Source organism: Salvia hispanica, chromosome 6, assembly GCF_023119035.1.
Source record: "Salvia hispanica cultivar TCC Black 2014 chromosome 6, UniMelb_Shisp_WGS_1.0, whole genome shotgun sequence".
NCBI classification, from domain to species: Eukaryota; Viridiplantae; Streptophyta; class Magnoliopsida; order Lamiales; family Lamiaceae; genus Salvia; species Salvia hispanica.
The window spans coordinates 37076215-37092838 of NC_062970.1; the positions used below are offsets into that span (position 1 = coordinate 37076215).

Genomic DNA, 16624 nt, shown 5'->3' on the forward strand with positions numbered 1-16624 from the left:
AAAGTTGTATTTTGATATTTATGATTTGAAGTTTAAATAAACGAAAATATCCTGGCTTGGCAGCTGAAAGAGGACATGTTTTACACCCCCATAAAACAAATTTTAATAAATCAAACAAAATAAAATTTGTGACTCCAATTCACAACCATATTTATCCTAATTTGACGACAGTTGTCTCAAAACTAATCTTAATTCGCAATCACAAACTTCTAAACTTGTGAGTGAATTTAGTTTTAGACTCTGTGTTTGTCAATCAGACAATTAAGAGCAAACCAAAACATTAAGCTATATGTGACTATTTTTAAATATTTATTAAAATATTTTAATTCTAAAACATAGTTGAAAATATTTTTGATCAAGGGATTTATTTTAATTAATTCTATTCTTGGAAATAGGTTGCAGCACTATTATTAAAACGAATTGTATGTAGATATTAATTAAATAGTCAAATATTTCTGAACATGTTAACTGTCCCAGACCTCATTTAATAATCCAACCAGATGTATGTGAAAAATGTAATAAAATGTATACGTGTCCTCAAATGATATATACCCTCGCGTATCAATTAAATACAGTATGTAATTGATTTTTTAATGCTTGGCACTGATTTTTTAATCATTTTACAATTGTCTTAACTCTTAACCATTAGTTGTGCATTCACATAAATGAACATTTGCAAAATTATCCACTTCAAAAACTATTAGATTCGAGTAATATTTTGCCTCTACAGGTCAAATGAAAGATTAAAAACTTGAGTATAAAGACTTAAAAACACACATTCTTAAAAAAAATTAAAATAATAATATTAAAACAACAAGAGTAATAAATTATCGTTTTGACTTTATATTGTTGGGAAGTCGGAGCAACCAACCATACAGGGCAGTAAAATTAATAACACAGCAGAAATAAATAAATGATTAAAAACACTAATTGGCCAAGTCCCATTGAAAAGAAAAGAAAATCTAAATTAGGAAAAAAAAGTCAACGTACAATCATGATTGCATGCTGCACACCTCCGTCGCCTATAAATACTTATCAAATCCTTTTACTCAATTCATCACTCAAAGGTAAACAATTCTAGTATGAAATTAAAATAGTAAATACAATGGTTTGCTTCTGCTTTCTGGTAGATCAGACGAGAAAGGTGCGGCAGCAGAAGCCGGCGGCCGGAATATGCTCGCGGTGCGGCGGCGGAGCGAGCGTGGCGGACATGAAGACGGCCACCAGATTCTGCTACGTGCCCTTCTACTGGAGGACTTGGAGAGCTATCGTGTGTACCTTTTGCGGCTCCATTCTCAAGTCATATAGGTAATTTCACCTCCGCCGCCGCCGCCGCCTCTAATATTAATTAACTAGTCCATTTATTTTTGAGATGGCTAATGCCCGTGAAATCGTTTAGCTAGGCGGTTTATCGATTTTATTTTTATTTGGATGATGTACTAACTTCATTGTTGGTTGTATAAAGTGGAAGAAATTTGTAAATAAAGCTTTTCCTTTGAGTCGCCGATCAACTCGTTTGTCTAAATTTTATTTACAATGTTTTTCTCTCTACACTTTTGTTGTTAAATAAATGCTACTACATCCCATCTAAAAAAAGGAGTACATACCAACTACCCAATGTTCTAACAACCGCATGAGTAAGCAAACTAACTTACGAAACTATCACTTCATTGTTTAATCGGTCGAACCAATATGGTACATGCTATTGCTAATCAGGTTGAAATACTATGGATTAGCATATATACATATAACTAAATATAAATATTAGTAATAAAATTTAATAAAATGTACTTATTCATAAGTATATAGGAGTAATAAGATAAAGATGCATGTTATAGTTTGATACTACCTCCGTCTCCCAAATTTGTCCCACTTTGACCCGGCACGAGTTTTAAAAAATGTACTCCCTCCGTCCCCTATTAGGAGTTACTCTTTGACCGGATACGAGTTTTAAGAATTGTAAAGAAAACTTGGTTGAAAAAGTTAGTGGAATGTGGGACCCATTTTTTTACATTGGTTTTATAATAAAAAGTGAGTGAATTGAGTTAGTGGAATGTGGGACCTACTTACTTTTTATGGTAAAAATGAAGTGTGACTCTTAATCGGGGACGGACCGAAATGGAAAAGTGTGACTCTTAATGGGAGACAGAGGGAGTAATTGAAAGTGAGTTGAAAAAGTTAGTGGATTATGGGTTCTACTTTTATATATTAGTTTTATAATACAATGTGAGTAATAATGAGTTAGTGGAATATGGGGTCCACTACAAAAAATGGTAAAAGTGAAATGAGACAAATATTGGGAGACAGACAGAAATAAAAAAAATGGGATAAATTTTCAGGACTGAGTTAGTAATAATTACTCCCTCCGTCCCCGATTAAGAGTCACACTTTGACCGGGCACGGATTTTAAGAAATGTAAAGAAAAGTTGGTTGAAAAAGTTGGTAGAATTTGAGACCCACTTTTTTATATTGGTTTATAATAAAATGTGAGTGAAGAGAGTTAGTGGAATGCGATACTTACTTACCAATTATGGTAAAAATGAAGTGTGACTCTTAATTGGGGACGAACCGAAATGGAAAAGTGTGACTCTTAATCGGGGATGGAGAGAGTAATACATATGTATACATACATACATATATATATATATATATGTATATATATGTATGTATCAAAAGATAGCGACATGGTAATCAAGATTCTCACCTAAACCACTGTACATGCCAAAAGAGAAGTATGTTTTGCAAGTAAGCAAGGATTGAGTTTTGGGGTAGAAATATCTAGGTGTATACATTAAATGCAATACCACGTGTACGAATATGGAAATCGGAAACTAATAATCATCTATATATCTATAGTATGCTGGAAATTGATTAATAGTTGAGTTGGCAGAAACATAGATGCATGGCAACATATTTCCGCCATTGATATGTGATAGTTGGCTGCATTTAAACTCTCCTCTGTTGACTGCCAAAATTAAGTTATGGGTCGCCATTCATTTTGGGTTTCCCTTTTTCGCCTTCGTATATTCGTTTTGCATTTATCAAAACATCAATTAATTTAATTGCACCACTAAGTATGTTATGTGTCGTGTAGGGGCCATCTATATGTAGTAATACTTGTTTAGCTTTAGTGTATGTCTATATAATAGTATTGTTCTAGAACCACGGGCAGACATAACTTTTAAATGATTGTGTTTTTTAAATTTTGAGTTTAAAATGCGGAAAGAATAACTTTCGTACTATAACAATTGACACAACATATATTGTAAATTTTACACGACTATAAGATTTATTCTTGCTTTATAGAAACTACAACGAGATCTTAATTAGTTCATCCAACTGTGTCATCCATTTACTAGAATAAAAAGTACTCATGAAAACTGTTTTTGCGTGGTGTTTACCTATATCCTTTCAAATGTGACTTCCATTGAAGACTAATAGTTTGATTTTTATTTTATGCATATGTATTTAATTTCAAGTAGGTTAAAAAAAGATGTTATGAATTAAATCATACTAATATATGACATACTTGATGAATGATACGAAATTTTAGGAGATTTTGTTTGTGAGTAGGTTGAAAGATAAAATAGTATACACTCTCTCTGTCCCACTAAAATGACAAATTTTTCTTTTTGATTTGTCCCAACCAATATGACTCATTACTAAAAATGAAAACACCTTTTATATCTATTTTATTCTCTATCTCTTACTTCACTTTCTCCACTTGACACACAAAATAAAGTTATATAAAATCTCGTGCCGCTCAAGGAAGGAGTCATCTTCCTTGGGGTGGAGAGAGGATTTATATGTAAATGTGACATCTTTTTGTTGAATAAAAAAAAGAAAAATGTGACATTTATTATAGGACAAGGTAAGTATCATACACATAGGTATCGTAGCACTAATAATGATGTGTAAATTAAGAGAGAGAGAGAAAATAAAATCAATCCAATCATCAATAAATATGTCATCTATTCATACACATAGGTATCGTAGCACTAATAATGATGTGTAAATTAAGAGAGAGAAAAAATAAAATCAATCCAATCATCAATAAATATGGCATCTAAATGATCAATGTATCATAAAAGAAATAAATGGAGATAAAAAAAAAAAAAAACTCATACACCATTTATAGTTTCAGGAGCAAACGCAAAATAGTCATCAGAGACATTTTATATTTTTATATGTAATTTTTCGTTTTCATGATCCTTAAACTTAACTTTCCTACTTGAAAAACTTAAAAGGTGCAAATCCTATTTTTGGGATTAATCATGAAATTCACTCATGTTTTAAATAGGTCCAAAAATCAAAATATCAAAATAGAGAGGAATAGTTAAATAGTGCTAGGTCGGAATCTTGAAATCTAAATCGGGCCGAAACTAGGGCCACGATGGATGGAGCCCACACTAGGAAAAAGAAAATAAAAAATAAAACAAAAATATGGAAAAGGCAACTCAATATTGGTAATTTGGTACAATACCGTGCAATAAACCCTAGGGTTTAAGGAATATTAGGTAAATTATTGCTGCAGATTTGAAGCAAGTTCCAGGTGAATATCACCGTTTGATTATGTGAAAATTCCTCCAAAAATCGCAATTTGATTGAACTTCAGATGGGGATATAGGGGTTTAGGGCTAATTTGAGCAATAAGTGGGAATTCGACGGGAGAATCAGAATGAATGATATTTAAGGTCTGAGGCGCGATTTGAAGATCTTTGAGGACAAAATCCAGGTAAAAGAGTGTTTTTCCTTTCTCCTTTTTTTTTGTGAATTCATTGTTTTTCTGTTTTCCGTTGTCCAAGTGCTCAATTATGTTGATGTATACTACTGTCATTTGTTTTATGTGAAAAATATATTCTTTGTTTAGATTGAACTCGGCTGTCTCCTTCAAAATTTTGTACAGTAGAAAATCCATTGGTCTTTTACTGGGCTTCTGTTAATTACTTATAATTCACCTCGCTGATTTTCCGTTTTCAAACCCCCTCATATATGCATATAACCATGAAATTATCCACCTCAACAACCCTAGATTCTACTGCTAAAGATGGTTGGTTTCTTGCAGACTCCCGCTGTTGAAGGACCGAACCCGGAAGAGGACGAAACACCTCACCGAGAAACCTACTGAACTCTTTGTTCCAGAGCTTGACCATTTCCCCTCATCATTTTCTGATTCGTTCCTTGACGTTGAGCCCCTGGCGGCTGGTTTATGGAAGGCGTCGGTGTGAATATGCCTGATTTAGTGGAAGAAGTGGTCGATTTTGAATCCATTAGAGGTCAATTAGTTGATGGTAGGAAGGAATTTGACGTTTTGGGGGAAACTTTGGAGGGTTCTACTGTAAAGGCAGAACCTTTGTGTGGTTTAGAGCTGGAAGATGGAGAAATTGAGGGTGATGTTGAGGAATGTATTGAAAAGAGTAGTGGCAGAAACTTGGGGGATTTAGGGTGTTTGGTTGAGGAGCAGCTTGGGAAAGTGAGCTTAGATGGTGCAACAGAAAAAAATCTATGTGTTCTTCAAGTTGTTACTTCATTGAACCATGAGATTAGTGGTGTTGAAGAAGCTGTCACGGAAGACAGCTCCAAGAGTGTGGAAGTAGGAATTGGTACTTGTGATGGTATGAAGAGTGATGGTGATGTGGTGGTACTTGGTGACAATGAGAATAAGGTTGATGAGAGTGTGGATGATGGAGATGGGAGTAAGAATGAGAGTGAAGATGAAGACGAGAGCTCGTCTGATTCATCATCTTCTTCGTCTTCCTCTAGTTCCAGTGAGGACGATGATGATGGCGAGAATACAGGCAAGAATGGAGAGGGTAGCGGTGATGAGGAGACTGAGATGGAAGATGGTGAGATTTTGTTGTCTGATTTAGAAGAAATGGTTTCGTGGAGTGATGTTGAAGATGAGGATGGGGGTGGTGCCGGAGGTGGCCCGATCAAATCTAAGAATGAGCTCAAGGTTTGTGATTGTGTCTGTAAATTTGGTGGATTTATGTTATTTAAACACTTGCTATATCTGTATATCATGCATGAATTTCCATCTAATGTATGTGTCTTATTTATTGCAATTTGGTGTTGTAATGCTGCTTACTTATGAAACATTGAAAATTTTAGTACGAGGGAATTGTCGAATGTGTATTTTATTAATCTTCAAGTTTTAGAAAATGCCAAAAAAATTGAGTTAGATTTGACCTAAGAAAAGAATCATTTGGTTAAGGTATTGTTCGTGCCCTTTGATGCTTGATATCTGTGTTATGTGAGATACCTTCATTTCGTGCAACGAAAGTTGCCATGCCCTATGGAAGTCTATGTTCTGCAAGGACCATTACCATGCAACGTGTTGTTTTGGAACCAACAATTCATTCAATATCTGTCATTTGTCAACAGATGACTGCTCATAGTTATCTTATGATGGATGCATTTTCATGGTTTCGCTTTCTGTAATCTGTAGTCAGATTTGCTCCTAATGTGAAACAAAGCTTATGTTGTTCTACTTTTTCTTTCTTATTATGCAGGATCTCCCTCCTGTTCCTTCTGTTGATGTGACCTTGGAACCACATCATCAAACCCTTCCAGTTGGAACAGTTTTGTCGGTAAAACTGCTTTGCTATGTTGCATTTATTGATAATGTTTTCTTGATTTGGTTTTCTTGGATTGAGTAGTATTATTAACATTGAACAGATGATTGGTGCCCAAGTGATTGTGGAAGGTGTCGAGAAACACAATCCTCTCAATGAAGGCTCAATTCTTTGGATTACTGATAGCAGATCCCCTCTGGGGATTGTTGATGAAATCTTTGGGCCTGTGAAGAACCCTTACTACATTGTGAGATACAACTCTGAGGAGGAAGTCCCTACTGGTATCCAACAAGGAACCTTGATCTCGTTCGTTGCAGAGTTTGCAGATCATGTACTAAATAACAAGAATCTCTACCAGAAAGGGTATGATGCATCTAATGAGAACGACGAAGAGCTGTATGAGGATGCTGAATTCTCGGATGACGAGAAAGAGGCCGAGTTCAAGAGAATGATGAAGATGAAGAAAAGGGGAACAAATGATTCCAAGCCCGGAAACAAGAGGAAGGAGAAACGTCAGCAGAATAATCAGAAAGGGAACGGGAGCTGGAACAATAACCGTGATTCTACTGCACAAACTCCTCGTGTTGGTGAAGACCAGGGTTCATCGGGCTCTAGGCAGGGTTTTGGTGATCAAGGTGCCATTCCTCCTCCGTTCCAGCAAAGCCCTCAAGCACCGGCCTTTCCTGCTCCGACTGGAAGTTGGAACAATGGGTTTCTGCAACATCAGCAACTAAATGCAAACCTTCTTGCTGGATTGCCGCCAAACGGGATGCTGTGGATGCAGCAAAACCTACCCTACCTGTTCCCAGCGGGTGCACCATTTCAACAGCAAATTGGTATGATCACCGGGATGCCACCAAACTTTAATCCAATGGTTGGACTACAAAATATTGGTGGGATGAATCCACCTTGGCCTATGGATCAGAATGCGTTGCAGTTTGGAATGCAGGGCCAGCAAGGGCCACCGCTGCCTCAGTTTGGAGTGCAGGGCCAGCAAGGTCCACCTCCACCGCCTCAGTTCGAAGTGCAGGGCCAGCAAGGTCCACCTCCACCGCCTCAGTTTGGAGTGCAGGGCCAGCAAGGTCCACCACGGCCTCAGTTTGGAGTGCAAGGCCAGCAAGGTACACCACAGCCTCTGAATGGTGGCGGAGAGCAAGCAGTCCAGTCTCAGGGATCCCAAGATAGTGTAGGTTTGCAGCCATCTCCTCCGTCCATGAGTTTCAATGGAGGGCGTGGTGGTGGAAGAAGACATCACAGGGGCCGAGGGCGTAATGGTGGTGGCAGGGGCAGGGGCGGGCATTCGTGAGAAATACTTTATTCCAATTATTCTGTCAAATTTTTGTTCTTCCCTTTGCGAACCTTTTATTAATTGTAGTTACATGTTGTATAATATGTAATCATGTTTCATGTTCACCTTTTTGGTTCATGTGAGCTTTACTCTCCACAAATTTTCAAGTTTTGCTCCAATTAAAACATGTTTTATTTACACCTTTTGCCATGCAGCATTCATTTTCACAAGAATTCAGATCATGAACTTAAAGAGAGAATTTGTTTTTTTCTTTTTGTTGGGATGAACAAGCCGTAAAATGGCACTAGTATTTACTTAATTGTCTGATTGTCTCTATTATTAATTTATTCTATGAAAACTCTTGGACAAATATGTAAGTAGAAATAGTGTCTGAAAGATATATTTCTAGGCATTTATTAATTTATTATTAGTACAAAGTTTCGAGATTCAGAGACAAATTACTGATCAAGTTTCACATTTGGTTTATCATTGTTCTTCTTAGAATTTCCTGTTGCATTGTCTAATTTGTTTCAATAGTACAAGTCATGAACGAGTTATATATTATTACCATGCCAAAAATATTTTTCCTTAGGCTGGGATTAATTTGTTACTAATTTAGTCCATTTTGAATCTATATTCGTATGATAGCAGAATACTTCCGGCATTCTGAAAGGCCAAGTACAACAATTTTTTCGAAAATATTATCCCTCAATTTCAAAAACTAAAGAGAAAAAAGACGAAGACTATTGTAAATATAGATAGAGACAAAAATCAAGAGTTTCAGATTGCATGAAAAAAAATCCGAACTTCAATCATTTTTAGAGAAAATTTTGACATGATACCATAAACAAATTAGATGTCTAAAGATCATAAATCTCGAACCTGGTTTCACTTATCCAATTTCACACCTAAATTTGGAGTTAAAAAGGTAGTTCCAAAGTGGAACCATAACATACAAAAGAGTGACAAACTAGCAATGGTAAAACAAAATTATGGTTTTCATTATTATCAGAAAATTTCCCAAGCAACTGGAAAGATGTAGTTGGAACAGGAAAACGACTAGGGAAAGAGAGGACATCCATTCTTCCACCAGAAAAAGTACAGCGTCGAGAAATCAATCAGCTGAATATTCTTAATGATCATTACAGAAACCAGGTGGAGATGAACTTTCTTCACACAAACAATAAGTTGAAGCACATATTATTAGAAGAAAAAATTAACAGCAACTTGAACCGCCGTCCTATTGTGCTGTTTCTGCTACTTTCTGCAGAGTACATGAAAAAATCAATGTAATTGCAGGCAAGTCAGGAAAAAAAATCAAAAACAGGGGAACAACATGGGTTATATAACTTATATCTGTATTTATTGACTAAGTAGATGCAGATGCGCACGCACATACACATATATATAACATTCTACATAAACATGCTTTGCTCCTATTAATTGCTGCAATATCTAAGTATTTTCAGAAGAAGAAACATACCTCTCCTTTGTCCTTGCCTCCACTAAAAGCCTTGTAAGCACCGTAGAAAAGGGTAAACCACCCGGTTAAAGAGGCAATCACAAACTACAAATCAAAAGGACATGTAATTATAAATAAATATCAAACGTTTAAGAAGCAATCTGAGAAGGTTACAGACCCTGCTTGCAAGTATCAAAAACTAATACACTTAACATGAGCAGACAGAGGTCGGAGACTCAATGAAACTTACTAGTAAACACACTTCATGTTCATGAGACAAGATACTTGTGAATTGTGATCATGACATAAAGTCAAAAGGCAAAAACTTGACAAGTTATCTGTGTGAAACAATAACATGCATTTTGTGTGGACTAGTCTGCATGATAACTGTTCAACTCCATATTTTTTGTGAAAGAATCTATAAACTGAGGGGGTTAGCCAGCAAGCTGACCATAGGAATGAGCTGAGAATTCATAAGAATTTGGAATCAGGACATAACCACATCATAATTACAGGATCTTGGCCCATTATAAAGAGCCAGCATATGCATTCATGCCTATCCCTCTAAATTAATCCAAACTAAAATAAAGAACTTCCTAGTACAAACCTTCAATAAATCCCAAAAATCAATTATTATCCAGATAAGGACTTATATCACTGTTCAGGAATGCCTCATGTGCGTTTACTAACTTTATAGTCTGATTCTCTTATCCTTTACCCTTTTCATGATAGCTTATATTTAATCATTGTTCAGGAAATGCTGAATTTTTTGTGAGTGTAAGGGCACCAATGCACTCCTACTTTTCACACTTCTAGTTAATGAAGAATATCACTTACTCCTAACGAAGAAATTCAATGTTGTTCAATATTCAGTGCCTAGTAAGTACATGGCAGATCCTTGCTCCTATTCCTATGGATCTGTCTTACAAAGATTATCAAGAAATTGAAGCTTCCACAATAAAAATATTCTATGACTATGTCTATGGAGTATGGATATCAATCGATTCGTAAAACACAAGGAATAACTCCAGATAGCAACAAGTAACTAGAAAATTTACATCATGCAATTCAGACATTAGCAAGCAACGCTACTCAATTACTGATCCTCCATAACTCTTCTATAACATTTTTATTTCAAGCAATCGAAACACAACCTAAGGTTTCCAATCTCCATATATGCATTCATTTTAGCATACAATCATCCAGAAACCCTAATTACATAATTGGTTGACAATTTTGGCAAAAATCCGAGTTTTTATTTACTCACATGTTCTTCCTTCCACTTGGACGGACTCATCGGGTCTTCCCAAATATTAACCTTCGGTGGCCCATGGAGGTCTGAAATTCGAAAACATTGTCAAGTAAAAAAAACTAATTTACGCCAAGCAGATTCAAAATCAAAATTAATCAATCAGATACACAACAATCACCAATCGCAAGACTAACACTAACGAACAAATCAGCATAAAGATTTCAGATCAGCACCAGCTGTGCCAGCGAGGCCGCGGCGGGAAACCAGAGAAGCGGCTCGAGTGGATGGTGAGAGCCGAGCAAGAGTAGCAGCTCTGCGAGCCGTCATGGCGGCAATTGAGGTGGCCATTGCTTGTTACCACGTCTAGTTTTTGAGGAGATCGAAGGTTTTCACAACCGAAAATGTTCAAAGGAGAGAGACAGATTTGTGATGCGACTGTGGAAAAGGGTTTCAGAAGGAACGACGTCGTACGCTCAGAAAGTGTGATTTAGGAATTTACTAGTAGAATAATTTTTACAACACCTTATGCTATTTTTATGTGTACAAGAATTTTACCATACCTAATGGCTTATGTTATATCCATTTGAAATGCAAGAATTGCACTATACCTAATGCTATTTTCATACCCATTTGAAATGCAAGAAACCAAATGAAAAAAAGGAAAACAATCACATCCTTCTCCGACAAAATAGACCTAAACATTAGGGTGTCCATTACTATCTCAACTACTCAAAAATAAGTCTTCCATAATTTATTACTGAAATAGTAAAAAAATACAAATCCACTTTTTTATAATTTCCACATGAAATCTTGGCTTTTCTCTTCTTTTCTTCTCCCTCCAACCCTACCATGCGACTCTAGTCCGGAGAGAGCAAGAAAAGTTGTTGACCTGCCACCCCTAATCTAAACACACACATCTCTCACTCTGTCGCCGCCAACGCCACCGCAACAAGCACTCACGAACCACTCGGCTTTCCCAATAGGCGGCCAAGATGAACGATCTCTTCTCAAATTCTTTCAAAAATGCCCAGGGCAACGACCTCGAGGCGGGTGGCGATGGCCGCATCGAGGGCGTTAACCTCGATACATTCTTTGACGATGTCGAGAATGTCAAGAAAGACATGGGCGATGTCGAGAAGCTCTACAAGCGGCTGCAGGAATCCAACGAGGAGAGCAAAACGGTCCACAATGCCAAGACCATGAAGGACTTGCGGGCCCGCATGGATGCTGACGTGGCACAGGTTTTGAAGCGGGTCAAACTCATTAAAGGCAAGTTGGAGGCATTGGAAAAGTCCAATGCCACCAACAGGCGGGTCCCAGGCTGTGGCCCAGGGTCTTCAGCTGACAGGACGCGGACTTCAGTGGTCAGCGGACTAGGGAAAAAGCTGAAGACCATGATGGACGACTTCCAGGGCCTGCGGGCCCGCATGAATGAGGAGTACAAGGAGACTGTTGGGCGGCGGTACTTCACCGTCACCGGGCAAAAGGCCGATGAAGATCTTATCGAGAACCTAATCTCGAGCGGCGAGAGCGAGTCATTCATGCAAAAGGCGATCCAAGAGCAAGGGCGCGGCCAAATAATGGACGCGATTTCCGAGATCCAGGAGCGGCACGATGCTGTGAAGGAGATCGAGAAAAATCTCATCGAGCTCCACCAGATCTTCCTCGACATGGCGGCGCTTGTGGAGGCACAAGGGCAGCAACTGAACGACATCGAGAGCCACGTGGCGCACGCGAGCTCGTTTGTGCGGCGGGGGACGGAGCAGCTGCAGGACGCACGTGAGATCCAAAAGGAGTCAAGAAAGTGGTATTACTACGCCGTTTTGCTTGTTATAATCCTCATTATTTTTGTAACATTCCCGCTATGGTCTAATCTTGTGATGGCGAAATTGATATAGAAATTAATTGTGATTTTTGTGTGTAATTTAATTAATCGTGTAATATATATTCATATAGGTTATGGTTTTTCCTTTCTTTTCTTTGGTAGCTTCAAAATGATCGAATTTTGATAGCGTTCCGAGACAGGAAAATTTTGTTGTTTAGCAAGTAATTGTTGGATTTGGATTTTGTAACTTTGGTTGAGAATGAATGAATCTACATTCTATTGCCGGATTCCGATATAATTTGTGTTCGAATTTATATACTCCTGTTTCTAATAGAAAATACAAATTCTCTAAAACGAAATTTCATTACTTTTACAAATTTAACTAAATTGACTAGTGTGTGTAAGATGTTACGCCAACATCCCTAGCTGTTGCTGCTCCTTCAACCTTAATTGCAGGATGCTACCCCTCAAATGCCTCTCCTCCAACTGCAATCAAATTCAAAAATAAAGTCGAACAAACAATTACTACTAGTTTTAACTTAAATTAATTACGTAATAACTAATTATTATATAGAAAAATTTTAATTACCTCCAATGCAGAAATGAATTTGAAAAGCTCCAAACATTCTTCCAACATTAGCTTCTCTTGTATAGCCACCCTTGCTAATTCAGCTACAACTTCCACCGTTTTCTCAACCTAAACAATACAAACTTATTTCTTTTCTAAACATAAAGTCACATACACACACAAATAAGTAGAAACTTAATTAATTACCGTAGGTTGAAAAGTAGCAACCGTCATGTTGATTTTTGTTGCAATATTTGATGCATGACACATAGCAACTGAAGTCATTTGTGGTTCGACCTGCAAATTATTCATTTTTAATCTCCTATTTCATAGTGCATGTTTTAATTTTTGGAATAAAAAATAAATATTACCTTTGCTCCATCAACGAGGGGTAATTTGCAAACAACAGAATGCAAACAATTTGTTGTATTTGAAACTGCTGTTGAATGTTGTCTTTCCATATTTGCCCAAGCCTCCAATGCCTTAATCTGTTAGATGTAAAGATTCTTTTACTCATAAGTAGAGAGGAGTAATACTATAATTTCAAAATAGGTCACATATATAAATTAATATATTAACGGTTATAATGAAATTATAAAAACTATATAATTTACCTGAGAGTGAATTATGTAATCCAATTTCATCTCCAACTTCTCTTTTTGAAGCTGAAATTTCTTTTGTATAATTGATTGTTGAAGCTTGTAAATGGCAATTTGAACATGTCCGGACTTTTCCTACGAAAAATAACCTCACAAATTAAAAATCAACGACCACATATCAACAATTAAATTACCAACAAAACCTTCATGAAATAAAATACGAAATTGAAATATTGTTATACCTCACATTCTTTGATATAATTCTCATTAGCAACCTCACATCTTGCATTGCTAAACCTCCATTGAGCCAACCCACTATGCAGCAGCCTCAATTGATGCACATTCTCGGCCGAGCCCGGCCCAAGCACCGACGAACTTGACGACGATTTCCTCCCCGTCACCAATTCAATCCCCAAATTCAAAATATTCCTCACTCCTTTCCCCCTCGAGGGGCTCATCGGCGGCTTCTCCGCCACCTTCCCCTTATTTTCACCTAACGGAGCTCTCACCGAGCCCGGTGAGCCGGCCCAACCTCCACTCCCCTGCTTCAAATTTGAAATCTTCGGAGAATTATTAATACTATTATTATTATTAGAAATATTTTCCGACGAATATTTGCTGCCGTCACTCCATCGCCGGGACCGATCCTGCATGAATCGCGACGGCACATCGATCCCGTGCTTTCTCGAGCTGACGGTCGGGGCCATATACGACGCCGGCGAGAAATCAAAATTCGGGCCGGTATCACTGGATTCCGAGCCCGAATCGCAATATTCGGGCTCGGACACGTGTTTTGGAAAAGATTTCTTTCTCACCGCCACCTCATCAACAGATAATCTTCCCGGCATGATATTTTCGTCTTCCTCCGACGACTGCGATGTACCGGAAAATTTGAATTTCCCCAAATATCGCATCGATCCGCCCAAAATTGGGTTGCGATTCTCCTTCGAACTCTCCCTCTGACTCCCGAACCGCCTGAATTCGGTGCAGCTCCGGTGCCGGCCGAGAGCCAGCGGCGGATTCCGCTCAATTTTGGCTTTACTCCTCCGCTGCTTCGACTCTTCACGCCTCTCGTCGCCGATGAGATCGGCGAGCATTTCGGCCTTCTTCTTCGGCGCCGACGATGAGGGCCAAAGCCCGCGGAGAAAGCCCGATGATTTTTTTTCTAGGGTTTTAGGCTTTCTCGATTGATCAGGCTTCTGTTTTATTGGAGAGAGAGTGCTATTTGGGGATTCATGGCTGCCGCGGTGATAATCGATCGTTGAGGTTGAAGAAGAAGAAGAAGGCGTGGTCGGTGCCGGCGAGAGGTATCTCGGGCTCACTTCTCTCGATTTCGCCTTCTTCGAAGTGGCGCCGCCGCCGCCGTGGCTCTGCATATCGTAACACGCAGTGAGGGTGAGAATTTTTTATATTTTATTTTTTTTGAAGAGAAGTAGTAAAATAAAGCGTTGCTATAAAAGTGGCGGCAATATAGATACGGAAGCCGGCGAGTTTTATATAGTTGTGGATATTATGAAATGACGGGAATGCCCTTGCATGGAAAATGGTACATTATTTGTTTTTTTTCGTTTTTGAATTTGAACATTTGACCATACGAGGTAACAAAGGATGGATTGGAATTTTCATTTACATAATTTATTCGTGAGATGAAGAAATTGGATTTAGGGTATATGTGATTTGGTGGATTGGTTTGATTCGAGGGGTAGTTTAGGGAATCCATGTTTTTTTAACTGGTTTGAAGGTTACCGAGTCAATTACTCCTTAGAAATAAGAGTACAACTGAAAATGACACTTTTTTTATTTATTTATTCAAATTTGATTTTTTGTGTGTATATGTGGAGAGAAAGAAGTTGTTTAGCTTAGCCGGCATATTTTAAGTGGGGTATTTTTTAATTTCTTTTTAGTTTGAGAATATATGAGTATATTAGGTGCGATTTAATCATGGGTTTTAAGGGGGATTTGTCAAGAGTCAATCTTGATTTGAGGGAAGTAGTTATATTAAACTTTAAACGTGTTGGCTCTTACTCTATCAACATTTCATTTGGTGTAGTAGTATTTAAGTTTAAAGCTACTGATTTCATGGCAACTGGCGATATGCAGGAGATTTTAATTTTGTTTCAATTCACATCGAGTACATTAAATAAACATGTCCAAATTTGAATCTCGACACATTTAATTTCACACAGTTATTTTATTATACGAAATATGTTACTACCGTATATTCATGATATCGAATACATTGAACTGCATCTAAAAATATTTGAAATTTGAGATTTCGTGAATCTCAATGAGATACAATTTGTAATCTAGAGATGCAAATGCTTGTTAGTGAGAGTAACCCCTTAAGATTCGCAAGATTTTACTTTGGATTACTTTCCTGTTTCATCTCTTGATTCGAATTCATATTATAATTTCAAAATTAAAGAATAAATTAATCTTTTTTAAAGGGAAAATACAATATTATTTTTCCATATTCAACACATACAATTTCAATTGTCATAATTAAGGATATCATAAAATAAATTATACTAGTACTTTAATAATTTTTTATCTCTCTTTTTTAAGAATTGATTTTGATTTACCATACATTAACTTTGCTCCTTTTTTTTTATTCAGCGCTTAATTTTGAAATCTCATTTTCAAATACAGACTTTACATTGTGTGAAATACTCTCCCAGTTCCACTTTATGGTGAAGCTGAAATTGACTTGAAAAATAAATTGTACGTCTTGAAATACAAAAAATAAATTTGTTTATTCCATAAAATAAAACTATTTTGTATTTTATGTTTGATTTAAACACCAAACTAATAATAAAAATATGGTACTTATTATTTTTATATATTAATTTTTATTTATAAAAAGAAATAATAATATAAAAATTTTAATAAATTATTAATTACAAATGATAACAATTATATTATTATATTTATTATTACGATGGATAGTTTAAATATGGATCATCCATCATAATATATAATAATATAATTGTCATTATAGTTACATGCTCTATTATTACAAATGTAATAATTATATTATTATATTTATGATTATAAT

At 36.8% G+C, this 16624-nt stretch overlaps 5 protein-coding genes across 5 annotated transcripts; 3 read left to right on the plus strand and 2 right to left on the minus strand.

Annotated features, from left to right (window-relative positions):
- Window positions 1–1066: 1066 nt before the first annotated feature.
- LOC125197483 lies at window positions 1067–1511 on the plus strand. The gene has a single exon (XM_048096234.1). The coding sequence runs from the start codon at window positions 1106–1108 to the stop codon at window positions 1310–1312; it is 207 nt and encodes a 68-aa protein (XP_047952191.1). The 5' UTR covers window positions 1067–1105; the 3' UTR covers window positions 1313–1511.
- A 2943-nt stretch (window positions 1512–4454) lies between these two features.
- LOC125197037 (H/ACA ribonucleoprotein complex non-core subunit NAF1) lies at window positions 4455–7988 on the plus strand. Its single transcript, XM_048095730.1, has 4 exons — window positions 4455–4735; window positions 5066–5956; window positions 6513–6590; window positions 6679–7988. Exons 2-4 carry the CDS (start codon window positions 5210–5212, stop codon window positions 7879–7881), a joined length of 2028 nt encoding a protein of 675 aa, XP_047951687.1. The 5' UTR covers window positions 4455–4735; window positions 5066–5209; the 3' UTR covers window positions 7882–7988.
- An 852-nt stretch (window positions 7989–8840) lies between these two features.
- On the minus strand, window positions 8841–11076 carry LOC125192998. Its single transcript, XM_048090696.1, has 4 exons — window positions 10811–11076; window positions 10593–10663; window positions 9347–9430; window positions 8841–9127 (listed from the first exon to the last, which is right to left on the minus strand). Exons 1-4 carry the CDS (start codon window positions 10923–10925, stop codon window positions 9104–9106), a joined length of 294 nt encoding a protein of 97 aa, XP_047946653.1. The 5' UTR covers window positions 10926–11076; the 3' UTR covers window positions 8841–9103.
- Window positions 11077–11378: 302 nt separating this feature from the next.
- LOC125197120 (syntaxin-125-like) lies at window positions 11379–12546 on the plus strand. Its single transcript, XM_048095824.1, has one exon. The coding sequence runs from the start codon at window positions 11570–11572 to the stop codon at window positions 12473–12475; it is 906 nt and encodes a 301-aa protein (XP_047951781.1). The 5' UTR covers window positions 11379–11569; the 3' UTR covers window positions 12476–12546.
- Window positions 12547–12669: 123 nt separating this feature from the next.
- On the minus strand, window positions 12670–15013 carry LOC125197119 (QWRF motif-containing protein 3-like). Its single transcript, XM_048095823.1, has 6 exons — window positions 13812–15013; window positions 13585–13704; window positions 13342–13458; window positions 13178–13267; window positions 12992–13099; window positions 12670–12888 (listed from the first exon to the last, which is right to left on the minus strand). Exons 1-6 carry the CDS (start codon window positions 14943–14945, stop codon window positions 12811–12813), a joined length of 1647 nt encoding a protein of 548 aa, XP_047951780.1. The 5' UTR covers window positions 14946–15013; the 3' UTR covers window positions 12670–12810.
- Between the last annotated feature and the right edge of the window lie 1611 nt (window positions 15014–16624).